General features: G+C 39.2%; 2 protein-coding genes across 2 annotated transcripts; one reads left to right on the forward strand and one right to left on the reverse strand.

Moving 5' to 3' along the window:
* Nucleotides 1-4,100: 4,100 nt before the first annotated feature.
* LOC121785495 (translation initiation factor IF-2-like) lies at nt 4,101-10,285 on the reverse strand. The gene is made up of 4 exons (XM_042183944.1): nt 9,265-10,285; nt 9,039-9,188; nt 5,168-5,353; nt 4,101-4,486 (listed from the first exon to the last, which is right to left on the reverse strand). The coding sequence occupies exons 1-4, from the start codon at nt 10,246-10,248 to the stop codon at nt 4,406-4,408; spliced, it is 1,401 nt and encodes a 466-aa protein (XP_042039878.1). The 5' UTR covers nt 10,249-10,285; the 3' UTR covers nt 4,101-4,405.
* A 13,665-nt stretch (nt 10,286-23,950) lies between these two features.
* On the forward strand, nt 23,951-27,394 carry LOC121784821 (scarecrow-like protein 21). The gene is made up of 2 exons (XM_042183061.1): nt 23,951-24,131; nt 25,465-27,394. Exon 2 carries the CDS (start codon nt 25,634-25,636, stop codon nt 27,200-27,202), a length of 1,569 nt encoding a protein of 522 aa, XP_042038995.1. The 5' UTR covers nt 23,951-24,131; nt 25,465-25,633; the 3' UTR covers nt 27,203-27,394.

Consider the following 27,394-nt stretch of genomic DNA (forward strand, 5'->3'; position numbering starts at 1 on the left):
TATGAAATGAGTGTAAGTATACTGTTTATATTGGGGTTCAAACGCATGTGACACACACACTCAGATGATACGAATCGTCGACCTATTAGGTAGAGGGAAAATGTTTTACCAAGTGAGCTACATTGAGTTTTGAACCCACAACTTTTATATTTCAGGAAAGAGCATCTTCTAATAGGCTAGACTTTCAACTTTATAGTTGCACCATGTACAAATCAATAAAAATTTTCACTAAAGTGTACAAAAATTAAAAATAGGAAATTGTTGTTTGGCACGCGGGTAGCCTTCACCGTCAACCATACTGGACATGAAGGGGAAGGCAAGTGGCGAGACATCTCACCCTCTTTGCCTTCGGATTGTGATGCCAGTCACAACCCGCCCTTTGCAACACAACCCTTGTATGTCCCGTCCCTTCGGAACAGGCCACAAAAATTGTGTTGCGCATGCTCTAATAGAATGTACAACCACTATCGCCATCCCGCCATCCTTGTCTCCATATTACCGCCAAGTTATGATATCAAGATCTAAAGACTTCAAGAAACATGGTCCATAATGATAAATTGAATAGGCTACCAAACACTTGTTTTACCATGATAACTTAACTATCTTACCCTTATCACTAAATATACATTAAATGACAAATGGGTGAATATCTTCGCAACACATGTTCAAAGCATCACATCCATGTAGGAAACTTGAAATAGATTATGAACTTTGGCAAAACATAGGTAAAAAAACAAATGACAAGGCAAGCATTTTCAAGGCTCAATTCTTGATGATAAATTTTACAAGTGTAATCAATTTGGAAATAATAGTAGTAAAAAATTTAAAAACGCATATGTATGTAATCCAAAATATGGAAGAACATGAACAAGCATTGTAGTTAAAGCTTTGGAGTATTTAATTGTAGTTCAGAGCAATTCATGTACTTAGACATTCATATTCAAAGTATTACAAGGCCCAAACTATTTACAGCAAACCCAAAAAAAAAACACTAAAATTGTAATCTAAGCTCCACATTAAATCAAATTTATATCAGTGGGGAGACTAGAGCAGCCCTTGCTTCTGGTGTTTTGGCAATCGATGAATGATATACTGAGATGAAGTTATGTTAGTCTTGTTATATCTGTTCAGCTCAAGTCATAGAAGAAGAGCTGACACAAAATGGTGCTGCAGACTACCAAGTGGCTGAGTTTACACAAGAAACAAAAATTTACTGACAAAAGAAGTTGCTTGAAAAGCTACATAAAGGTTTCTGAGTTTTTACCCACAACTAATTATATACTCTATGATGGTCTGATTAACTTATGTTTGATATATAATTTTGTGTACCACGTAATTTTGAAGATCCCCTGTTCAAAAAAATTAAAGCTTTATCCTTTCTTGTCATCATCATCAATCTTTGTGCTTTAGAACTCGAGTATAACCAAAAATTAAAACTTGGGATTAGCTTAATGATAAAGTAAAACACAGTGCAATTTTCTTCTTGAATATTAACAATTTATAATCTAACTCAACCATATACAGTTAAGTTGACAAATTCCAAAGTGGCAAAGATCCACAAAAGGAAAAAGAATAAAAAATGGGGCAACACAATTAGCAGCAGCAGCATCTAGTGCCAGAGATAGCTAGCTAAGACACCACCACCATCCCCAGTAAACCAATTCACATCCATTGAAGAGCAGTTTAGATCTTGATCAGCACACCAATTCACGTTCTGCTTCACATCCATTGAAGAACAGTTGAGATTTTGATCTGCATACCAATTCACATAGTTGAGATAATTGTGATCCATGAATGGCGTCGGCTGATTCTGAGGCAGCGGGCAGTAGTAGTCCTGCACCGGAAGTTGAGTGTTGGCGCTCATCGCAGAAAAGATAGCATCTTGATCAATGTGTTCAACCTCGTCCAAATCAATAAACACATCGTTCTCCTCCTTCACCATTGCAGCCATAACATCATCAGCAGCAGCAGAAAAAATGTCATCTTGATCAAGGCCTTCAATCTTGTCCAAATCAATAAACACATTGTTCTCCTTCTTCACCATAACATCATCAGCAGCAGAAAAGATATCATCTTGATCAATTTCTTCAATCTCATCCAAATCAATAAACACATCGTTCGCAGCCATAACATCATCAGCAGCAGAAAAAATGTCATCTTGATCAATGTGTTCAAACTCCTCCAAATCCAACACCACATCGTTCTCCTTCTTCACCATTGCAGCATCAGCAGCAGAAAATATATCATCTTGATCAATGTGCTCAAACTCCTCCAAATCCAACACCACATCATTCTCCTTCTTCACCATCGCCTTCCGTTTCAACAAGTCAATTCTTGATCGCACGGCCTTGTCCAATTCCAGCAACTGGGACTCATCCATGAGGTCGAGGCGATCGTCATATTTGGTCTTGGCGAGTTCCTTCTGCCGCCCTTTGAAGAAATCGGAGAGGCCATACGGCTTAACGGCGGTGGGATTGGCCTTGAAGGAGTGGATGAGGCGGCGGACTTGGGAGAAATCATCAGGCCAGATGAAGGAGGAGTTGGTGGAGGGATCGTGGATGATCATGCAGGCGGGGACGTCGCAGAGAGTAGAGAGTTGCTCAATTTTCTTCACTAACCCTTCCTTTCTCATCTTCAAAGCTGCCAACCTTGCTTTCTCCTTCTTAACCAACTCCATTTTTAATTTCCCGCGCCTCATTCTAGGAGAATTGATCCAAGAATTTGAGGCAGAGAGAGATGATTGAAGATAGAAAGAAGCAAGAAAGCGGAGCGTATATATAGGGTTTGGGTTTCAGTCAAAGTAATTAATGTTCAACTAAAATTTCCATAATACAAATAACGGTAAATAAAATACTACGAGAGCCAGCTTTTTTTAAGTGGTTACCAAGTTTTCATGCTTACTTCCTTTTTTTCTCAAGAAAATGCCATTTTTTTTTATTTCATAATGAACGAAAATATCAAATTCGACACTGTCCACTTGTAATATCTAAAATATTTTTGATTAGTAAGAATCCTCATAATTAGAAATCACTAATTCACAAATATGATCAACTCTTGAGCATTGGCCAAAAAAGGGTTTACAAAAGTAACAATGGTTTTCAAAATGAACATAAAACCAATCAATTGCCGCTAAAAAAGTCTAAGACTAAGCAAATCCTCACCAAAATTTTCTTCGAAAAACAGAATATCAAATATGGGATGCGAAAAATGAAGCTTTTTGTCACATACTTTTTCACCTCCATCTGTGTGCAAACAAAACTAGTTATAGTAAAACATTAGTCATCTTTGCTTTTCTCTATTGAAAACAAGGAGTAGTATACTACTCCACTAAATAGTTTCTCCTCATCTAACAACCACCATATCAAAACAACCCTTTTTCAAACTAAATCACTTTCTATATTTTCATTTGCTTGTAATGTAGTAGTGAACTTGCCTTTCTTGGACCATAGCCACATCTTGGATACAGAGAAGCTATCACCTCTATTCTTAACATCAATTTAATTATAATTTGATTCCGTATAATTCTAATTTCAATCCCATGTATTGAACGGACCTTCCTCGTAGGCCCAGGGGTAGACACAGGAAATTGTTATAATAGAGACTATATATTCTAAATTTTTGTATGAGATTATAATATTGTTATATTTTGTATGAGCTTTTACACATCAATTTAAATAAAATACTAACAAAATCAAATCAATAAAAAATAAGTTTGGAAATCCCTCCTTGCGTAAATGTGTGTCCTAGCAATTGTGGTTCACCTCGATCAGCAACCCATAGATCAAAATTGAACAATATGAGTGGCCTCAGTTAGAAACCAATACCATCATCAAGATTCAAGAGCTTGTCAATTATATATTTTTGAATTTTACATCCACCTCCGTAGAACTAGATTATTGGCTGATCAAATTTTATAAAATTTCAAAAAATAAAAGTTTGTGTGAAAATTGGGAAGAACTCCAATCAAGAAGATTGGGTTTAGGGACTGGTTCCAACCCAGCAAACCAGTCTATAACTTAGACCTATGATCCTCAAGTGGCAAGACACTAGCATCTGATAAATACAAAGAAATGATTAAATCGATCAGATCACAAACCCAATGAAAAAAAAACTCAAATAAATTTGTTAAGCACCAACTTCAGGTTCATATCATATATCCTTTGTCTGACCAATTTGATGCTATGCGATAAATGTAGGATTTGGCATATGTTTATGAAATGAAACGTACCAACTAATCCAAGCGTGCTCAGGACAAAATCTCCTACACGAAGAATATCCAAAAAGATAATCCGACAACCTTGATCTGTGATCAACTTTAAAAGGACAAAACCGAGTAGCAGCCCTTCTTCAATCATTGGAAGAATCAAGTTTCTTTTTAACCAGAATATATACGAGGATCCAAAGCTCACTTGTACTGTTGAGAAACTTCCATTATCAGCTTATCCATGAATTGGCATTTCTTGTCAAATCCCCATCCCGGATTGCTCTGTATAATTCAAAATGGTTAAATAAAAAAGACGAGATAACAGTGAGATATGAAATATCATACACAGAAACAGTGGCCCTTTAAAACAATCAAAATTTCCAATGAATCAAAGCTTGAATGTCAGACAAAACTACTACGAGAATAAAAGATATTGAACTCTAGATTATCATTGAAATGAGACAATAGAATAACAAAATATGGAAGTTTGGCTTGGGATGGATAAAAATGTTGCTGGGCTTAGGATGCTATATTTTGTTTTTCATCTAGGGTAGGTTATTAATTCTGGTTTATCATTGGTTCAAGAATAGCTACACTATGGCAGGAGTTTTCCAGTTACTCCTAATGTGAGGTGTTGAATTAAATTTCTAATGGTTTCTTGTCTAAATAAATTCACCTCAAGTCTATCAATTTAATCATTTATCAACAGCTGGCAACAAGATCATTATCCAGTGAGCCTCTCATTATAGCTCAACCCAAGTTAAGAAGTCATCCAAAACTAAAATGTTTAGAGCTTTTAATCCATAGCTAATTTATACTTAAGGTATACTCTATATAACTGTATTTCCCTAATAGGTGGCACAACAATGCCATCAAAATATATGGCAAATCACATTTAAGCATGCTACACCCAAATCAAGGGACCACGTACATGCTAATACATTCAAGATGCCAGAGTTTTACCTGCAACGAGAGAACAGCACGGTCAGTAAAACGTTTCACAGAAGCAGGTGTGCCTGCTGGGAGAGTTTCAGCCACTCGTTCAAGCTCTCCTAGTTGTTGCTTCGCAGTCACTCTATCTGGACCAGCATAATGGTCTACAATTGATTTCATAAGAGGAACCCTCTTCATTGTTTCTTCCATAATTTCCTAGATAGAATATAAGTCAAACCAGTAAAGTTACTAATGCAAAGGATGTAGTATGAGCATCCTAATCTTATGGAAGAAGAGAATACAAGAGTGAGAAACGTATCAGAGCAACATGCTTGCAATAAGAAATGAAACATGTCTTCATACAGCAACTAAAAATGCATCAATTGTTAAAGCAAATTACGGAATACTTCAAAAACAATATCATCATCGCCATATCCAAGGGAGAATTAAAACAAAACAAACCAAGCCATCTCATTCTTTGTTCCTCTCTCAGAGAACGTAATTTGATGCAAAACAAGGCAAACGTCAAATAATTTACATGCCTTCTCTAGCAGTAAGATTTATAATAATAATAATAATAATAATAATAATAATAATAATAATAATAATAATAATAATAATAATAATAATAATAATAATAATTAAACTTCAACAGTAAATTAATCCGTGTCCTGAATTTGATTATATATGAGGCATAAGCATTTTCTTCCTATCAAATATGCTAAAGCAGCAGGAGAAGCTATTCATTTATTAGTACTATTTCATTAATAATATCAATATGAAACCAGTGTTAGCTTATTCATGATGTTTTCACTAAGTCAATGACAGCTGAAAACTCCAATCCTTATATGAAGACTCACAACAAAGATGCAATGCAAAAGTCACCAATAGATATGACATCTTTTAATCACTTTCACTCTGTAGTTTCTGTTCGACACAACACAGGCTTCAGTGCAGTAGCAATAGAAAAAACTCTACACAACCATTCTCAGTACTCATTCTTCTATATAATACCAAAAATTTCGAATGCAATAATGAAGTGAAAACACTTGTACTAGATGAAACCAGTGTTGTTAGGGTCGCGGGTCGGTCCGGGGCGATGAGGCTGGACCCCGGGTCGCGGGGCGATGGGGCGCCGGGGCGAGGAACCCACGAATCGGGGCGCAAAATTATTTTTTATTTATATATTAGTAATAATAATGATTAAAGATAATTCACTATAATATAAATAGTATATTTACATAACATGTAAAAAATATTTTTAAAGTTCAATTTTGACATTGGGTAGAAAAGAATTATTGGAGGAATTATAATCAATTTACTTATTATAATATTTAATTAATGGATTTTATAATAGAGTCATTTTGGAAAAAGATGAAAGATTGGAAAAAATAATAAATTATTATTTTATTTCTCTTCATTTAAATAAACATAATTGTTATTTTAAATCTCTTCATTTAATTCATAAAACAAATTATCAAATAAACATATAATTATTATTTTATTTCTCTTCATTTAATTCATAAAATAAAATTAGGTAAAATGAAAAGCTCCATAAATAGAGATTGTAATGTTCTAAAGATTACTAAATTAGCTTTATATAAACCTAAAATTAAATTATAAATATAAGGAATTAATAAAAATATGTTACTTATATAAATAATAACAATAGAAATAAACAATAATTGATGGGGTAACAATAGAAATAAACAATAATTGATGGAGTACAAAGTAATTTCATTTCCCAATGTAGTCACTATCTATCTCTCTCTCTCTCCCCTCCCCTCCCCTCCCCTCCCCTCCCATCCCTCTTCTTTTTTCTCTGTAAAAGCAAAAAAATTGCAGCCAACCGGCGAACCAGGGCGGACGGCAACAGGTAAGCCCCCGATCCGTCTCTCGCTCCAGTCGCCCCGACCGCCCAGAGCGCGCCCCGACGGCGCCCCACGTATCTCGCTTGGCTCACCCATGTTGGGGCGAAGCCGGGCTCGATCATGGCGACCCGCGCCCCGAGCGCGCCCCGGGCGCGTTTTTGACAACACTGGATGAAACCAAATTATACTCCCTCCGTCCCATCATAAGAGATTCACACTCCTTTTAGGGACGTCCCACCTAAAATGAATCATTTCCTTTTTAGCAAAAAATAACACCTATCCTATCTCTTACTTTATTCTCTCACCTACTTTATTCTTCTCTTCACTTCTCTATTTTGTTCTCTCTTCACTTAACTCTTTAAATATATTTTCTTAAATTTGTGCCCAAATGAGAATCCTTGCTTATGGCGGAACGGAGGAGTACTACATATGTTTGTTGTGTGCACTGTTAAGAAATGAAGTTGTAAAAATCATAAAACCAATCAGGGGCAGAGCTAGGATTTTAATTGAGGAGGGGCAAAAATATATTGTGTAGAAAATTTTATGCATTTAAGAGGGGCATTTAGTGTAGTTTGTTAATATAATTGGCATTTTATATATAAAAATACAATAGTGTTGAAGGCATGAGGGGGGGCATTTGACCCTGCTCCATACATGCTGGCTACACTAACCAACTTCAGAACCTTCCAAAATAATCCGAGTATTCAAAATGAGTCATTCGGATTTCATAATCCTCCAGTTTGTTCCAGTACAGGCTAGAGACAAAACATATTGAAACTACAAAACCTCACCCAAAAATAAAAGGAAAAAAAGAAAAATAGGTTTAGGGTTTAGGGTTTAACCCAATACTACCTTTCAATCAACAACACATGCAGAAATTCTGTACCACTCAGGAAAGCTCATCAGAAACCAAATTACAATTTTCATCTACTTTTTATTTTATCCCTGTATATCTTTCAATTTTTCCACCACCATGGAGCTGTCTTATACTGATTACCATGACAAGGGACCCTCCAAATCTGAAGCACAAAGCCATCCAATCTTTCTCACTCACAAACCTCACTTATTTGTTGACACTGACACTATATGTGATTTCTAAGTTTTAATGAGATAATATATGCAATATGGGGGCTACTAAACATCCCGCAAGAGTCAAGAGAGATGCAAAAGATGTACAGAATGGTCACAAAAAGTGCATTATAGCAGAAAAGGAGAATTTTTCCATCTCCTGCAAGCTTCCCCCCTAATAACATCCTGCTACTTACCTCTGCAATCTTAAGAACAGAATCACCCTTACTAACATTGAGTTCTGATTTCCCGGGACTTGAAAGAGTTCTTCAATATTGTAAATAACTACTACTAACTACTACTCCATCCGTTTCCTAAAAATAGAAATTCTTCCCTTTTTAGTTCGTTTCCTAAAAATAGAAACACTCCATTTTAGGAAATGGACCCCACAATCCACTTACACTCATTCCACTACTTTTTCTCCTCATCTCTTACTTTACCCATTTTTTTCTCTTTATCTCTCTTAATTTACCAATTTTGATTTAAAACCCGTGCCATTTCCAAAGTTCCTATTTTTAGGAAACAGAGGGAGTACTAATTATATGTGACCTATATAAATTACCCCGCACACCACCAACATAGAAAGTTCAATTCTCTGCACAAACTTATACGTTTAAGTTTCAGAATTCAAATGAAAAATCATCAGGTGCCCTACTTAATTTAGGCCACATAATACTCCCTCCGTCCTACAAGAATATGCACTTTTTCCTTTTTAGTCCGTCACACAAGAATATGCACTTTCTAATTTTGGAGAGTTCTTTCTCTCTAATGAGGTGGGGCCCATTCTCCACTAACAATACTTAAATTACTTTTTCTCTCTACCTCTCTTACTTTACCAATTTTACATTAAAACCCGAGCCAACCCCAAAGTGCATATTCTTTGGTGACGGAGGGAGTAAAAGCTTAAAGGAACCAATTATATATTTAAATTGACAGGAACCATAAGTAGGTACAAGTTTTACCTCCCACTCTTCTTGACCCTGAATCCCTTCATATGCCATAAGGAATGGCTTCATCTTCTCAAGTGCATCACGAAGAGGAATAGGGGCTTTCTCATCAATATCAGGGCTCGTGCCAAACTCTTCCATGAAGTACTCCGACTCACATTCAATCTGCATAACAAACCCAATAAACAACCAGTGTACTAATAGCAGGCATCCGATCTAAATAAAAAACAAACCAGATTACCATTAAGTTCGTTTCGTATGCTTCCAGAAGAGCTTCGTCCATAGGAGACGGCAACACTCTGCTCGACATTTCCTCAAACTCTTCTGACAGTTTGCTCATAACCTCCGGCCCCAGTCTCTTAGCCACTTTCTCCTCAGCAGCAGGATCCCCCAAAAACTCAGCAGGTTCGGTTTCTGCATCCTCGTATCTATCATCACGGCTTCCTCTTCCACCGTATCCTCCCCTTCCTCCTCTTCCTCTTGCCATCCCTCTTCCTCTTCCCCGGCCTCCTCCTCCTCGTCCACTTCCTCTCCCTCCTCCCCATCTTTCAGCTCTAACTTCGGGGCCAGTTCCCCCTCCACCTACGTGTCCTTTTGAAAAAATTCCCATCGCCTTTTTCACCTTCTCCTCTTCACTCAACTGCACTGGAGCAGCGCCCTCATTAGATGACCGGCGCTGCTCCGAAGGAAGGGGTTGTTGAGTCACTGCTTTCGGCTTCTCCGGTTGCGACGCAGGGGGTGTGCCGGGCTTCCCCCGACCAGCACCCGCTAAAACATTGAAGATACTCGATGGAACCGACTTGATTGGGGCAGGAGGAGCTTCTGATCCAGCGGAATCCAATTCTGCTTCTTCGTACTTTGAAAGGAACGACATTTTGGGATTAGGTTGTTGCGGCGATTGAATTGCAGATTCTTCTCCCCGCGGCGAGAAGGAATTTGGGGAAACAAAACCAATGCCGCGGCCCCGGCCGAATGCGGCGGGGTTTGATTCATTGTTGACGAAGGAAGAGAACGAAGGAGGAATACCTCTGCCGCGACCATGGCCGTGCGGTGGCGGAGAAGCGCCGTCGCGGTTGGAATTTTTGGATTCGTCTTCGGGTGGGGTGTCGACGGTGAACTGGAAATGTGAAGGAGCGCCGCGGCCTCTACCTCCGCCGCCTGATGAGGTGGAGAGAGCGGCGGTAATCGAAGGGCGATAAGGGATTTTGGAGATGCTTCTTCTCATTCTGTTGAGGCAAAATCGCGTTTCTGGGCTATTTGGCCTTTAAAATATGGTAAATGTACTCATTTTGTTATCAATTCCATTTATGGGAAAAACGCCGATGAAGTTGGCGTGTTTTTAAGTAAAAACGCCAGCGATATTGGCGTGTCTAAACGTAAAGACGCCAACATAGACGGCGTTTTATACTTGTGCCGTATTTTGGGCTTATTCTTTCCAATTATCATTACGTTAAAACACGCCATTGGTGTTGGCGTGTATTATATAAACACGCCAATTTTAGATGCGTGTTTACGCAAATACGCCAATAACATCGGCGTGTTTAAACGCAAGGACGCCAATAACATCAGCGTTTTTAAAAGAAAAGACGCCAATAACATCGGCGGGTTTAACAGAAAAACGCCACTCAAATTGGCGTGTTTTAACAGGCTGATATAGCCCCAGCCTCCACCCCCAAATCGCGAAAACATCACAGCCACACCCACACTTTGTGATTTTTCTCCAAGCAGCGCCAATCTCCGCGAATTCGCCCTCCTCTCCGTGATTTCGCCCTCCATTCATCAATCGGTGCTATTCATATATTTTCTTCGGTTAGTATGCTTATCTTTATTAGGGTAATTGTTGGATAGTTAGCTAGGGTTTGTAATGAGTTGTGAATTGAGTTGAAATATTATGCATTTTGGATTGTTTGAATGACATTAGTGTTGATTATTATGTTGGATTATTTGGATTTAAGTGAATTTATATATAAAATTGATTATAAACCTAAACCCTAGGGTTGTTATAGCAAAAAAATTGGGCTAATTGATTTGGTTTATGTGGGTTTTGGTTGATGTATATTGTTTAGTTTGAATTGTTAATTTTGTTTATATTGTTAGGCTGGGCAATTTGAAATTGGACAAATTGAAATTGTTAGGTTGGACAAATTTGTAATTGAAATTGTCAATTTTGTGTAGATGAATTGTGTTATGATTTTGGATGTGAAATGTTGTGTAGGTGAATTTGTGTATTGTGAATTATTTGATTTTGGTGTTCCATTTTGTGAAATTGGATTAAATTGTATGTAATTATTGAAATGATTTATGTTTGGTAAATGTTAAATTTGGATTATGAATGCTGTGTAGGTAAATTATGGCATCATCTTCGACTTCTGCTCGTCGGCTTGCGTGTGGTCCTGCGGATCCTTCTGTACTGTATCTTCAGAGACAACACGTCTCTAATAACATATGGGCAGGAGTTCCATCCGAATACGTACGCTGCCGACGATATGAAGGAATAATTTGGAATGTTCCTATACATCACCGTGTTTTGGCACTAGTGAACCAGATGGGGTTCGGCGGTTTATTGAGGTGTGGTCAGCCAAAGGAAATTGACCACCATCTTATCACCGCTTTGATTGAACGTTGGAGGCCAGAGACTCACACGTTTCACTTCCCAGTCGGTGAAGCGACTGTAACATTGGAAGACGTGGAGGTTTTATGGGGCCTGAAAGTTGATGGAGAGGCTGTGACGGGTTACATCCCCCCGACACAACCGGGATATTGGCAGGACAGGTGTTTGGATTTTCTAGGATTCATACCGGACGCATCCGAGTTGAAGGAAATGGCTTTTAAGCAGACAAGCTTATTGCGTCAATTGAGGATTGAGCTGAATGATGAGCACGATCACAACATATATGCTCAGCGGGCCCGTATCTATTGTCTGCTATTACTTGGTGGTCTGATGATCCTGAATACCACCGGAAATAAAATTTCGTTCTTCTACCTGCAATTTTTCATGGATATAGAACGGTGTTCTACCTATAGCTGGGGTGGTGCGACGCTTGCTTGCTTGTACCACAATTTCTGTGAAGCTGCCGTTGCTAAGAGGACGGATGTCGGGGGAGCCTTAACTCTATTACAGCTGTGGGCTTAGGAGAGAATCCCAAATATTAGACCGAGGATGCTAGATCCCGTGCATACAGACTATCTACGATGTGCAAGCGCGTAAGTTATTCACTAATTCATTTTTTAAGCTTTATGTTCATCAATCTTCGTGTTATTCGCTCATAATTTACATTTTGTAGATGGAATGGTCTGTCGTCATATGTAAAAGCACCTGGACATTGTATTGAAAATTTCCGAGATAAGTTCTCCATGATGCATGCCAACCAGGTACTTCATATACTTATAAATTGTTTTTTGTTTGTTGTTTTTTATTGAAATTAATTTGAATAAATTTGTGTTACATGTAGTTTATTTGGATGTCTTATCTCCAACGGGAGTTGCCGGAAAGTTGTGATGCCGGTCGTCCTGTATGGATGTCGATAACAACGCTTATTTGCTGGAGTCTGGCTGAGCCACACCTGCCACACCGAGGGTTGCGCCAATTTGGGATTGTCCAACCGTATATCCCGCAACTCCCCCGGTTCCACGGTACTGATTTTGCGAAACAGGATCGTCGTGGAAAAGCTGGTCGAAATTGGGTTGAATGGCACGCCAATTATATACAGGAGTGGGACAACAGGCACTTTTTGGTGTGGACTGATCTAGAGTACATTGATGAGCCTGCTGCAACCGAAGAATATATGGATTGGTTTCGGCAGATAAATGTGGTGTATTTAACCAAACCTGGCGTGCATGCTGAAGAGGGCTTCCACGAAACGGCATCTTCTCATAAATTCGCGGTAAATTATTCATACTTAACCAAACCCTAATTAATTATTTAAATTCATATTATGATATGTATTTAACTTTGAAAATTGTAAGTGGAGACACTTCACAACGTGCGCCACTTTCTAAGTGGCCAAGAAACGACAGAACATCCGGCTTTGGGAACCATTTCGAGGATGATTGAAGAAGGACTGCAGATATCCGGGGAGGCTGAGCGGATGGACTACCGTTCTTCGCAGCGCTCTGCAATGGACGTGGACGTACCCGTAAGGAAAAAGGCAAAACGACGAACCAAGAAGAAAACCGTCTGCGGAGAGTCGTCATCTCAGCCCGTAAACCGCTCCGATGACGATTTTGTGGAACCACCTCCACCTAGATCTGCAGTTCGAGGCCGTCATTCTGTCAGCCACACCGGTGGTACCGGAGAAGATATTGGCCTCAGTGATGTCCCCACTTCTCCACCGCGGTCGTCTGTGCAAGATGACTTTTTTGGGGTGGATCTAGAGAACGCTGTTGTTCAAGATACTCCTCCCTCAAGGATCCCTAGATCTACATCCAGAATTGGGAAGGGGATACGGGGTCTGTTTATGCAGAAACGGCGAGATGATTAAACTAATTTGATACATTCTATTGATATTGGTGGTTTTTCATTGATTTGAACTCTTTATATTAGTAATTTGATAAATCCTCTTTTTACACGTATTCATATTGATATTTTGAACTCTTTATATTACTTATTGGTCGACGATAGGAACAAACACGCCATTCCCAGTTGGCCTTTTTATATCACTAAGATTTTGTATAAAACGCCACTCCAATTGGCGTTTTTAACTTGGGGAAAATTTGGCCAAATTTTCCTACGTTGTAGCGGACATTCTGCATAAAAACGCCGACTACAGTGGCGTTTTTTCATAAAACGCCAACTATATAGACGTTTTTCGGGAAAAACGCCATCGCCGTTGGCGTAATTTAAAAAAACGCTATTCAGGATGGCGTTTTACAGTTAGAAAATTTTTTGAACTTTTTTCCTACGCCGAGGTAACTTTTCTGAATAAACACGCCACTGCAGTCGGCGAGTTTTAAAAGACGCCACTCCAATTGGCGTTTTTTGATAAAAACGCGAACTCACACGGCTCGCCAAAATATAAGTAAAACGTTACAATGTTCAATTCAATAAATAACTACGATTATAAACAGAACAATGTTCAATTCAACTAAATAGTTGTTACACGTTCAATTGTCTCGCCTTCTCCGGGTAAAGAAGCTACGGATACCCTTCCCGATTCTGGCGGTGGAGAGTCTAGAGGGAGGAGTATCTTGCACAACGACATTCTCTAAATCAACCCCGAAAAAATCGTCTCGCACAGAAGACCTAGGTGGAGAATGTGGGATATCACTGAGCCCGATGTCTTCGCCTGTACCACCAGTGTGGCTGACAGAATGCCGACCTCGAACTGCAGATCTTGGTGGAGGTGGAGGCATAAAATCGTGATCGGCATCATCAGTGTGGCTGATAGAATGACGACCTCGAACTGCAGATCTTGATGGAGGTGGAGGCATAAAATCGTCAACGGCATCATCTACCAACTGAGTATCCATCCTTGAAGAAGCATTCGGGCAGTTGCGTCTGTCGTGCCCTGGTTGACGGCAATGTTTACATCGGCGTCGGGCTCGTGGCTGGTCAGCTTCACGGACATCCATCTGATTAGGAATCCTAGTAGTACGATATCGACCTCGACTTTTAGGCATTAACTGGGCTCGTGAACATTGCAAAGTCCATTCAGGCACAGCCCAATAATCTTGGTGTCTGATTGGATTGAACACCGTAGAATATTGGTGTACCCAAACACTTGTGCGGTATACGTTATCAACAAGCGACAGCATGGGCTCGTTTCTAAACCGCGCAACTGCCGCTGCATGTGAACATGGAAGTCTCCACATCTGCACTTTTGACATTTGCAGTTCGACTCCAAGTACTTTACCTTCCACTTATTACCGCCCTTTCCACCAATTCGACGCTTTGTTCGAACCACGTAAAGCCCTGCAATTGTGTTTGGGACTCTCACATTATGTAATTGACCTTTTACATCATTTTTGCACACCTTTTCATGGGCCCACGGGGTAAGTGGTGTGGCACACTGTGTTGATGCAATTGACCGCTCATTAAACCATTCTATTGTCCTCCAAAATATCAGATCAATGCAAGCTTTAATTGAGAGTTGTCTTGCGCCTCTCAACACATTGTTGTAAGATTCCACCATATTAGTGGTCATCTCACCCCATCTTTTGTGTTTGTCATACGCCAAACTCCATTTTTCTAACTCCACGGCATCAAGGTACTGCACAGCCTCGTTGTTGATGGTTCGAAGTAAACGACGTCTGATCTTAAACTTTGCTTTCTTGGTAGCAATACCAATTTTCCAAATAAGTTTTTTTACCATGGTGCCTTTGTGATTCTGCAAAACATTCTTTCTAACATGTACCAAGCAAAATCTGTGATGCCCCACATTGGGTTCTTCTTTCCATATGGGAGAATTCATTGCATCTATGATTCCCACATGTCTATGTGATATTACACATATTTCATGCTTGGCTACGTGAAGTTTAATACGTTCCATAAACCAATTCCAACTTTGTATGGTTTCCTCATCAACAATGGCATATGCAATAGGCAAACATTTCTTATTAGCATCAAATCCAACGGCAATAAGAATTTTACCTCGGTATCGTCCACGTAGATGAGTTTCATCAACGGTTAAAACTGGTTTGCATAGTTGAAAAACCTCCACAGCTGGACCAAAAGCCCAAAATACGTACTTGAAAACCTTGTTCATACCGTTGCTTAATCTGTCATCATGCAACCATTCGACAATTGTGCTAGGATTTTGTCTTTGCAACTCATTCAAATAAGCTGGTAAAACTTTGAAATTCCACTCCCACGAACCATACACAAGCTCAATAGCTGTCCTCCGAGCATACCATGCTTTCTTGTAACTAACTTTCACATGAAATCTATTTTCAATATCCGCCACAATTGCTTTTACCTTGTAGCAAGGATCGTTTTCTATCTGATGTCGAACACTCAACGCTATCATACCCGACGAAAGATTAGCGTGCCCATTATAATTACGATCCCCCATGCAAGTATGAGCAGTGCTAAACACTCTAATTTGCCAGTGTTCATCATGCTTCCTCAATGTTGCTCGGCGCTCCCACAAACCTGGCGGTAAGGACTTATCTTTCGGATTTCCTTGTGGCCACTTACAAACTGCATGCCATCTCTTTCCTTTACTTTCAGCAACAGTATATTGTCGGATTTTTTCCAAATGCCAAAAAGTCACAACTGACTTCAATTCCAATTTGGTTTTAAATTTAGTATGCAAACCGACATTGCTCGGATCTTTTTCACTCCAATAATGCACATTGAGATCATCAGACTCAAAGTTTTTTGGATCAAAACTATCATATGGACCTGGTAAGGTGCGAAAATAGTTCATACCAGGCTGTGGGAACTATGGAACTACTCTCGTACTGCTCTTCCTCCAATTGATGTTTCTCCAACCACTGTTTCTCCAACCGGAATGGATGTTCTTGGAGCAACAAATTGGTCCTCATCCGACGAAGCACCATCTGAATCTGTACTATCCGGATCGACATCTTCAGAATCATAAGGTGATTGTGGATCAAGAAAGTCGGCTTTATCAGGACCAATTATGTCCTCAACCACATCACAGTTGTCACTGTCCCCTAAATGCACGCCTCCAATATCAAAATCTCGTGTTGTATCGAAGCATGGTTCTTGGCCTCTCGTAGACGTACCAACATCAAAATCTTATGTTGCAGCGAAATATGGTTCTCGGCCTCTCGTAGACGTACCGACATCATTACTCATGAGACGATGACTATGTTGTTGAGTAATTGACGAATACTCAACATACAATTCAATTTGACCTCCTGTAGTCATACTCTCACTAAACATTAGTGGCATGTATACTTCTTCTAGTAAAATACCTATATACGTGATTGAAGATCCATAGAATATATGACGTTTCCATACTATTTGAAGTTTGTTTTCAAATATGTTTATCCCCATTCTTTCACAAATTGTTTCCACAAGCTTATAGCAGGAAATACTTTCATTCAACATAATCAATCCTTTTGCAAAAGGAGGATCATATGAAATAACTGTTCCGGGAATTATATTTCCACCCCAATATAAATGGACACACCACGTCATACTATCTGCATTAATGTCAAACACAAATATTAGTCAAAAATATTTCTTTACAGTACACTACAATATATACTATCATAACAACCTATCAAATATGGGTAAAAAATTAGATATACTACAACATATAATGCCATAACAATTGGTCAAAATATTTCTATTAATTACAATACAATTTTTAATACTATAACAATCCATCAAATAATTATATAAATTACACTACAATATATACTATCATAATAATCCATCAATTATTGGTAGACTAATGTTTGGAAGAATGAGTTAAAAGTTAGATATACTAACCGATTGCGAGTACTAATATTTGGAAGTAATGAGCCAAAATCGAAATCTACACGCTTCAATCCACCACCGGGTTGACCCGACCAAGGCAAGCGTTTTCGCGTTTTTCAGCTTTGGGAAGGTTTTTCGCGTTTGGGGAGGGAATGTGACTAGGGTCTGCGATTTTGGGGGAGATCTGTGAAATATGATTCAACCGGAAAACGCCGACCAGGTTGGCGTTTTTTATGTTAAACACGCCAATGATCTTGGCGTTTTATAACTTAAACATGCCATCAAGATTGGCGTCTTTACTATCAAACACGCCAAAGAAGTTAGCGTGTTTAAATTTAAGTATTTTGGTTAATAATACGAGCAAAATACGGTGCCATTGTAAAACACCAACTATGTTGGCGTGTTTGCATATAGACACGCTAATATCACTGGCGTTTTCATTTATAAACACGCCATTCTAGTAGGCATTTTTCCCATAAATGGAATTGATAACAAAATGGGTACATTTAAGTAATTTTAAAGGCCAAATAGCCTAGAAATCCGATTTTCTCTTCTGTTGAGGGGTTTTGGAGTAGAGAGATCTCTTCTCTTCGATCAATTTATTGTTTTATTGTTTTATTGTTTTATTGTTTCTACTTATATTTTTTTATTTTCAATTGGCAAACGGATATACAGTAAACGGAAAATTATATCTCACCTCCCATAATAAAAAAATGTACTCTTTTCGTCTTAAAACATCGTAAAATATTGTAATAAAGATATTTATTGAGAGGAATGATATATTACTAAATCAATACTTAATGATTAACTATAATTAAATAATAGTTATTAGATATTCAAATCAACGGCCTAGATTTTCAACCCCAAAATATCAATACGATAAAAAAATGTTAATAAGAGTATTAAGGTCAATTTACAACAAATTAGTTATAACCAGCTTTTGAAAAATATCACATAACTTTAAAACTCATATAACTTTCTCGATTTAAATTATGTTTTTGCACAACATATATCAAATTAAAGATAATTTCATAAGGATTCTAACGAGATCTCACTTGCATATGTTCCGATGTCAAAATTTGAAAAAAAAAATAAAAAAATTTCAATTTTTTCGTAAAACAACAAATATCATAATATATAAAATATGTCAATATAATACATGTAGAATGTCAATATAAACAATGTGTTAACATTTCTCAAAGCATTGTGTTGATATTTTCGAAACACTATATTGACATTTTCATCCAAAATCTCAATTTGGTAGTTTTTTTTATCTTTTTCGATTTAATTAATAAAAATAAAAATTACACGTGGTAATTTTTAGACCACAAGATTTCTAAAATCTCATAGTCTTAAATTAAATGTAGTTAGCAATTAAATGATGAGTTAACAATTGATCACTCTCATTTACTGATAAATAAATAATATAGTAAATTTACTATGGTTATAGATCTCTATTGCCATAGTTTAAACGTTAAAGTACTAGTACTATTATAATTATAAATCTTTGTTCCTATAATTACCATAATTATATCATTTTATACATTTATTTAAATGTATTTTCTAATTAATGTCTTATTTTTTATATTTATACTTAAATGAAATGAATAATATCAAAATTTTGTTCCTTTATAATATTGTGAATTTCAAAGAATATTATGAGAATTGAAAGAGAAAATAGAAAAATAAGGTTAAATCTATCTAATGATGTAAAAATGTCTTCGCTTTCTCAAATTTATTAGTACAATTTTCATAATAGTAATATTTTTAATAATTTTTAAAAATTCCGCTTTTATACATACATGTATAATAGATATAAACATGTAAAATCACAATTATAAGGTAAGGTAGTATCAAATCATAATGCAAAACCAAACATAAGGTATTTAAAAAATAATCAAATCATAATGCATAACCAAACATGGAAGTCATTTTCAAAATACCAATTAATTGTTTTTAAATCAATTTAGTTCACAACACGGGGGTCATTTTTAGATTGTTTGATTCATAAGGGTTCAAACTCTTCGACTAAAACGATCTTAATATGACCTAATTGAAATATAAAATTATTCATTGTGTTTTTAATGTCATTTTATTCCTCCTCCGAATTTTAATATAAAATTAATAAAGTACGAGGATATTGCGAATGCTATAATCTATGTCTTAATTGAGAAACATTAGTTCACAAAAGTTAGGTGGCTTAGGTGCGAACATGACTAACGGAAAATTTTAATCACTCCTTGAATTTAGATCAACTACATAACAACAATATGTTCTGATCAGATAATCTATTTCTAATTTAATACTTAACCCTCCATTATTTTTTTATGCATTAGATTGTTTTTTATTATTTACCTTTCGTGTGGCGTAGGTGATCTATGCCTACACATAATACTATTTTCTCCGTCTCTCAATAATTATTCATTTAAAGAAAATTAAGTTAAAAAAGTTAGTGAAATACAAGTATCACTTTTATATTAATTTTATAATAAAATATAAATAGAATGAGTTAATAGAATTTGAAATTTATTTATTATTTATAGTAAAAAGTGAAAATAGACTATTAATACAAGATGAACGAAAATAACAAAAGTAAACTATTAAGGCCATCCACAACGTTGTTCCTATACCGTTCCTAAACCGTTCCTTAGACTACTATTTGCGGGCCACACTGTACTTTTTTATTCCATTCCTTAACTAAGGAACGGAACCTGCAACCCTCCGTTCCTTAACCGTTCCTTAAATTACTATTCATTCAATTTCATTTTTTATTTTTATTTCCAACTCAATTCAATTAAAAAAACACACTTTAATAAAAAAACAAACACACTTTATTAAAAAACACACAACATTAAAACAAAGTTACAACTTAAACTTTAAAAAAATAAAAAGCACACAATTAAAATCCTAAAAAAATAAAATTACACAATTTTAATAATTTCATCCGCCAAATTTTGCCCAAATGTGCTCAATTAGATCCTGTTGGAGTTGGGCGTGGGCGCTAGAGTCGCGTGTCCTTGCACGAATAGATAACCGTTCTTGTATAGGCGGATGCGCTCCACTTCGAGGCGGACTACTTGCGGTTGAGCTTCCGGGGGATTCGGGGTCGAACCAATTTCCCGCCTCGGGGTCTTTCGTCTTGGACAATCATGTTGTGCAAGATTATGCACGTATACATGATGTCGACCATGTTCTCCATGAACCACGTACGAGCCAGGGCTTTGATGATGTTGAAGCGCGCTTGGAGAACCCCGGACGCCCTCTCCACATCCTTGCGAGCAGCCTCCTGCTTCTGCGCAAAAAGAGCCTGCTTTGGGTTCGCAGACCCACTGGACGTCTTCACGAAGATAGGCCACTTCGGGTAGATGCCATCGGCGAGATAGTACCCCATTTTATAAAGCCGGTTGTTGGCGACGAAGTTGATGGCCGGCGCTTTACCATCCAAAACTTCGGTCAAGAGGTCGGACTGGTGGAGCACGTTTACGACGTTGTTCGACCCGGGGACCCCGAAGTACGCGTGCCAGATCCAAAGGCGGTAGTCGGCAACGACCTCGAGTATAACGGTTGGGTGGGTGCCTTTGTGGCCGCTCGTGTAGGACATCTTCCACGCCACCGGGCAATTCTTCCATTGCCAGTGCATGCAATCGACGCTGCCGAGCATCCCGGGGAATCCGTGCACTGTTTCGTGAAGGTCGAGCAGGAACTGACAATCGGTCGTGCTTGGCCTCCGGAGAAATTCGTCGGTGAAGGCTGCCCGGACGCCTTTGCACAATTTGAGCAAACACATTCGCCTAGTGCTGTCTCCGATGTGGAGGTATTCGTCGAACATGTCTGCCGTTTGTCCAGTCGCAAGCTGGCAGATTGCTGCAGTACATTTCTGCAGCGTCGCGTGGCTGGGACGGCCGACCGCGTCGATCCCTTCCTGGAAGAACTCTTCCCGGGCTGCCAAAGTATTCGCGATGTGGAGAAATAACAGTTTCCCCATGCGGAAACGGCGACGGAAGTACGTATCTCCCCAAACCGGGTTATCGCAGAAGTAGTCGCGTACTAACCTTGCGGCGGCTTCCTCCCGGTTACGATGGATGTACGTACGGGAGCGTCGTTGGGGCGGCGCGGCTTCTTCCGCCTCCCCGTCGTCGATCTTCTTCAAGTGATTGTTCCAATATTTGACGCATTTGTTCAAAAAAATCCATTAATTTGGTTAAATTTGGGAGAAGAAAAACATAGTTGATTTGAGATGAAAATTGGGGTGTAAATAGAGAGGATTTGAGAGGAATAGATGTGTATTTGTGAGTGAAATGAATATGAAATAGGAGTATTTATAAAGTAAATAAATTATAAAAAAATAAAAAAATTACAAAACGGCTAAAAAAACGGTAACAATACCGTTGCAAAATTTTTTTTTAATTAAATTCGAATTTTTTTTAAAAAAATAAATTATTACGTCACTTGACGAAACGCACTCGCGGAGCAGCGACTGGGCGTCACGCGTCGAATGGGAGGCCGCCACGTCGCCTCGGCGCGTGGCGGAAAGTGTCGTGCCACGGGTCGCGGCAACGACACCCGGCACAACATGGGCACGGTTTGGCGACGACACGGCGGCTGCAATGCGTGCCGCCGCGGAACCGTTCCTCCGGAACGGCCTAGGCACCGCAACGACACAGCGTTGCGGGTGCTCTAAGAGCATCCACAACGGTGTCGTCCGTCGCCACGGCGGTCCGCGCCGCTGGCACGGATGCCACCCGCCGCCGCCGGCACGGCGCTGCTCGATGCATCGAGCAACGCCGTGCCAGCGAACAGCTGACGTGGCGCGTCCTCATTCGTCAACGGCATAGCCGTTGTGTTTAAATTATTTTTTTTAAAAAAAATCGGTTTTTAATTAAAAAAACCGATAAAAAATAAAAAAAAAATTCACTTCCCAAAAATGTTTATAACCGTTTTTTCCCACATATTTAATTTTTTTAATTTTTTTTACCCAAAAAATACACACTTTCATCTATAAATACCCCCAATTTCACTCCCAAAAATTCACATCAAACTACACAATTCTCATCATCATTCTCTCATCTCCATTCTCATCTTCAATCTCTCATATCCATTTTCATCTTCATTCTCTCACACCCTACAACACCACTATGTCCGGTCACGACGATAACCCAAGCGGCTCCCACGGTTGGAACCCCGAATGGTTCGGTTCACAACCGTTTCCTAGTCTGGAAACGGACTATTCGGCCCCTCCTCTCACCCTAGATTCGGGCGTTCCGGGTGGCTACCGGCCATACCCGGTCGACGACCAAGGTGGCTCCGATGGGCGATACAGGTGGACACCGGAGCCTAGGCCTCCTGTCCCTTCCCAAACTCCGACTCCTCCATCTCGCGCAGGTGTCCGCACACCGTACTCACCGGCGGAGATAGATAGATTGTTCAAGGCGTACTTGGAAATATCCGAAGATGCGGTGGTTGGCACGAACCAATCCGGCGATCACTTTTGATGGCGTGTCTCTCGGCGGTACAATGCAAACCGGCCGCCGGGAACGATCGAGCGCAACGAGAGTATGGTGCGCAACTGCATCGGCCGAGCCAACGACGAAATTGGCAAGTTCAATGACTATTTCCTCCAGGAGTCGCGGAATGCCGGGAGCGGCCGGAGCGAGGTCGACATCATCACTGCGGCGCTGAGCACCTACCAATCCATGAACGGTAAGTCGTTCAAGTACCTAAATGTTTGGCAGGAAACGAGGACGCACCTGAAGTATCTGGGAGGCGTAACATCCTCCTCTAGCGGCTCCTCCAAACGGTCACGGTCGGCATCCCTATCCGACACCGGCGAAGAAGTGGCTAGCCAACTCGCCGAAGCTAACTTGGGTAGCCCGACGCCGGACCAAGCGGTTCCCGACGCCGACCGCAAGGAAGGAAGAAGGCGGCGGCCGAACGCCGTCGCGCCGCGACTCCATCTACCCCCGCTCCCGAACCCGCACCCTATGTTCCACCTCCACCCCCGAACAACTCGTTCTGGGCCCTTTTGGCCCAACTCAATATGGCCGATAGGTCATCTATGACCCCCACGCAACTTCAAACGCACGAGACCTTGGGTCTCCAAAAACAATTGGGGTTGGTGCCGCCAGATGCGTAGTCTTCCTCGGGTAATATTAGCCAATAATTGTGTAATTTTTAATTTTTAGGATTTTAATTATGTAATTTTTAGTATTTTAATTATGTAATTTTTAATTTTTAGGATTTTAATTATGTAATTTTTAATTTTTAGGATTTTAATTATGTCTTTTTTATTTTATTTGTAATTTGTAATATTTATTGTGGTTTTTTAATGAATTTTAGTATTATGGAAATGTTTTTGTGTAATTGAATTTTAAATTAATTGTGCTCGTCCTTGCGGAAGAGCACAGCTGTGGGTGTTGTGCTCTTGCCAGAGAGGAGGCAGAAAAAGTGAGGTCGGGCCCAATGGGCACGGGAAATAGAAGAATCATTTACTTTTTGGAAATGAGTGAGAGTTATTGGAAGTACTTGTAAAGTGGAGAAGAAGACCGCCACCATAATAATATCTCATGATTCTTTTTCTACTTTGGCTTTCCACGCTTTAAACCACTTCTCTCTCTCTCTCTTCAATTTCGCATGATCTGAACAAAATCTACTCCTCTCGCTCTGTTTGACGAATCTCGAATCAATAACAACATTCCACAATTTTTTTTTATCTCGAGGTATGTTCTACCTACGCAGTCTCTTCTCTGTTGACGTTATTTATTCATTTGTTCTCTCACTTATATCCTTCCTAGTTTGCTAGGTTGAAGATGTTTTTGAAGATGTTTGAAGATGTTTTTGTTTGTGTAACTGTTTTGATTTTTTGTCTACTGCTTTTTAGCATCTTACTACTGATTCTTATACTTGGTGGTCATATATTGGACCGGAGGAATTTATTCTGCCTTTCCGTTTTGTGTATTTCAGCTTTCTAACATAAATTTGTGTGGTCAAAATTTGGATTATACCTTTTGTTTTCAGGTGATGTGCATTCAATTTCAGTCCAATATAGGTATATAGATCGTTAGATTTGTTTGGCTTAAACTCCGGAAGTAATTTAAATTTGACAAATTAATGGGTAATATGCTATTATTCTCTATATTGATTCTCACCATATGTTGCTTTCTTTTGTTTTACTGACTACTGTTGTAGTTTTACTGCTCCAGAACTCCTTCGAACATAAGTTATGCTCATCTAGAAAGTTAATCTTAGCTTCTTTTTTACCATGAAATTGAATCTACTGAAATTGCCTTTAGATTGTAGTAAGAAACAAGGATGAAAAGATGTAAATTACTAACTTGAATGTAATTTCTTGTAACCCTTTGCTATTATAGAAGTTGAGCTCCAATATAGATTCATAGAAGTTTTGGATTCATCTTCACGAGACGTAAGGAGAAAAAGTAAAGGATCTTGCTAGCTGGCTGACAATAAGAACAATAGTATTCTTTTTCTTTCAGTATGAAAGCACTAAAAGGGGCAATAAGTTTAAGAAAAATGCTAAATTCCTCCCAAAGATGCAGTTAGACGGCGTTTTCTAGAAAGGATTAACCTAGATAGATGAAAATAATATGCTCTAATATATGGTTTATGAAGATACGACAGTTGGAACTTGTATGCATGCATTCAGTTCGTTATCTGTAAGCTTTATTATTTCTTTCATAGTGGATGTTTATAACAAGGTGTGAAGCATAAAATGGCTCAATAATAAAAATTTCAAACTTGAAAACTTTGTGGGAGTTTCATTGTTTCTGTTGAAGGGAAGCATGAGTAGTTGATAATGTTTGAAACCTTTTTCTTCCATTACTTGTTTGGATCGGCAGAGCTGACGCTGTGAATTGGATTATATGCTTCTTAATTAATTCGGTTTGGCTGTATTTGATGGAAAATATGCATTCAAAGTTACATGTATTGGATGTCCCTTGCTTTTTTTGACATCTTTGTAAGGCTCTTAGTTTATATTGATACAACGACTTTCTATTGTCGAAATGCATTACCCTTTGTTCCATTGAATGCTAGGCATGATATAGTTGCAATCTTCCTGAGCTCGTAGATCTACAGCCCTTCTTGTTATTTGTGAAGAGTACCTTGTTGCCATTTGCGACTTTATAGTCAAAAGGAGGTTGATCCCGAAAGAAGGCTTCCAGTCAACTTCCTGGAAAAGTAGTTTATTGTACCGATTCTTGTGATGCAGAAGGCATCCCAGGAAGCTCTAGCATGTTCAAGCGTTCACAATTCTCACATTCTGCCAAGTAAAAGCCAGGATACTGAGCTTTCTTTTCAAGCCTGTGCTGAACCATTCTACACTCTGGAATCAACACCAGTGACTGGTTCCGCTGTCTTCAGTTCACCTACAGCTACGAGCGTCTCTTCCAATAAGAGTCCCTTCTCTCCGCTACTTTCTCATTCTTACGTGTCAGATATCCATCACTCATCGGATAATAGTTCATCTTTGAATGACTCTTTTGATTCACTATGGCTGTTGAGTAATGAGTCCATGGGACCTGAATGTGGCAGTATTTATAATGGATCCTCGACTGATGAATCGGCGCAGCCTTGTTACTCCACTAGGTACCATAGAATCATAGAGATGGCCTCGAATATGGACTTGAAACAACTGCTCATAGCCTGTGCTGAAGTAATATCTGAAGCTGATATCATCTCTTTCTCTGAGAGAAAGATCGCAGCATCAGCTGCGGAAACTCTGCTGGACATGATACAGGAAAGGGTTTCGGTATCAGGCGAACCTTTACAGAGATTAGGTGCGTACATGTTGGAAGCGCTCAGGGCAAGGTTGCTTTCTTCAGGAAGCTTAATCTGCAAAAAGTTGAAATGCGATGAACCGTCAGGTCCCGACTTGATGTCTCACATGCAGTTGCTTGCTCAAATATTGCCATTCTACAGATTTGCTTATACGTCTGCCAGCGTTGTCATTGGAGAAGCCATGGAAAACGAAAAAAGAATCCACGTCATCGATTTTCAGATTGCACAAGGCAGTCAATGGCTGTCTTTCATTCAGGCCGTCGCTCAGCGGCCTGGTGGTCCACCACATGTTCGCATCACAGGTGTAGATGATTCGGAATCAGCTCATGCTCGAGGTGGAGGGCTGGAGTTAGTTGGCCAGAGGTTAGCCCAATTAGCCGAGTCGTGTGGAGTACCTTTCGAATTCCATGGCGCTGCAACATCAGGGTGTGATGTACAACTGGAGAATCTCAACATGCAGCACGGGGAAGCAGTGGCTGTCAACTTCCCTTACGTACTGCATCACATACCTGATGAAAGCGTGAGCACTAGCAATCATCGAGACCGCCTCCTCAGACTGGTGAAGAGCTTGTCTCCCAAGGTCATGACCCTTGTTGAGCAGGAATCCAACACCAACACTGCTACTTTCCCCCAACGATTTCTTGAGACTCTGGATTACTATGCAGCAATGTTCGAGTGCATAGATGCAGCAGCCTTGGCAAGAGATGACATGCAACGGATTAATGCAGAGGAGCATTGTGTGGCGAAGGATGTCGTCAGCATAATAGCTTGCGAGGGGAACGAGCGGATGGAGAGACACGAGGTCTTTGGTAAATGGAGGTGGAGACTATCAATGGCTGGATTTTCACAAATTCGAATCACTCCATCAGTTACTACTGCTGTGAGGGATATGTTGAAAGAGTACAACCCCAGTTATGGTGTAGCAGAGGCCAATGATGCTGTTTATATTGGATGGAAAAACAAAGCTCTTGTATCATTTTCTGGTTGGAGATGAAAGCAGAGTGTGTAAGAGAAAGAGAGGATAGATATGTTCGTCTAATTTTACTATGTATATATCGATTTACTTTTTTATATGAAAGTTTTAGTGTGGCAGGCAGACCAAACACTAGAAAAATAATGTAATATCTCATCATTCAAATAAAAAGACCAAACAAGAGAAAGAAAGAGAGTCTATAGTTAAGGTCAA

Source organism: Salvia splendens, chromosome 21, assembly GCF_004379255.2.
Source record: "Salvia splendens isolate huo1 chromosome 21, SspV2, whole genome shotgun sequence".
Taxonomy (NCBI): Eukaryota; Viridiplantae; Streptophyta; class Magnoliopsida; order Lamiales; family Lamiaceae; genus Salvia; species Salvia splendens.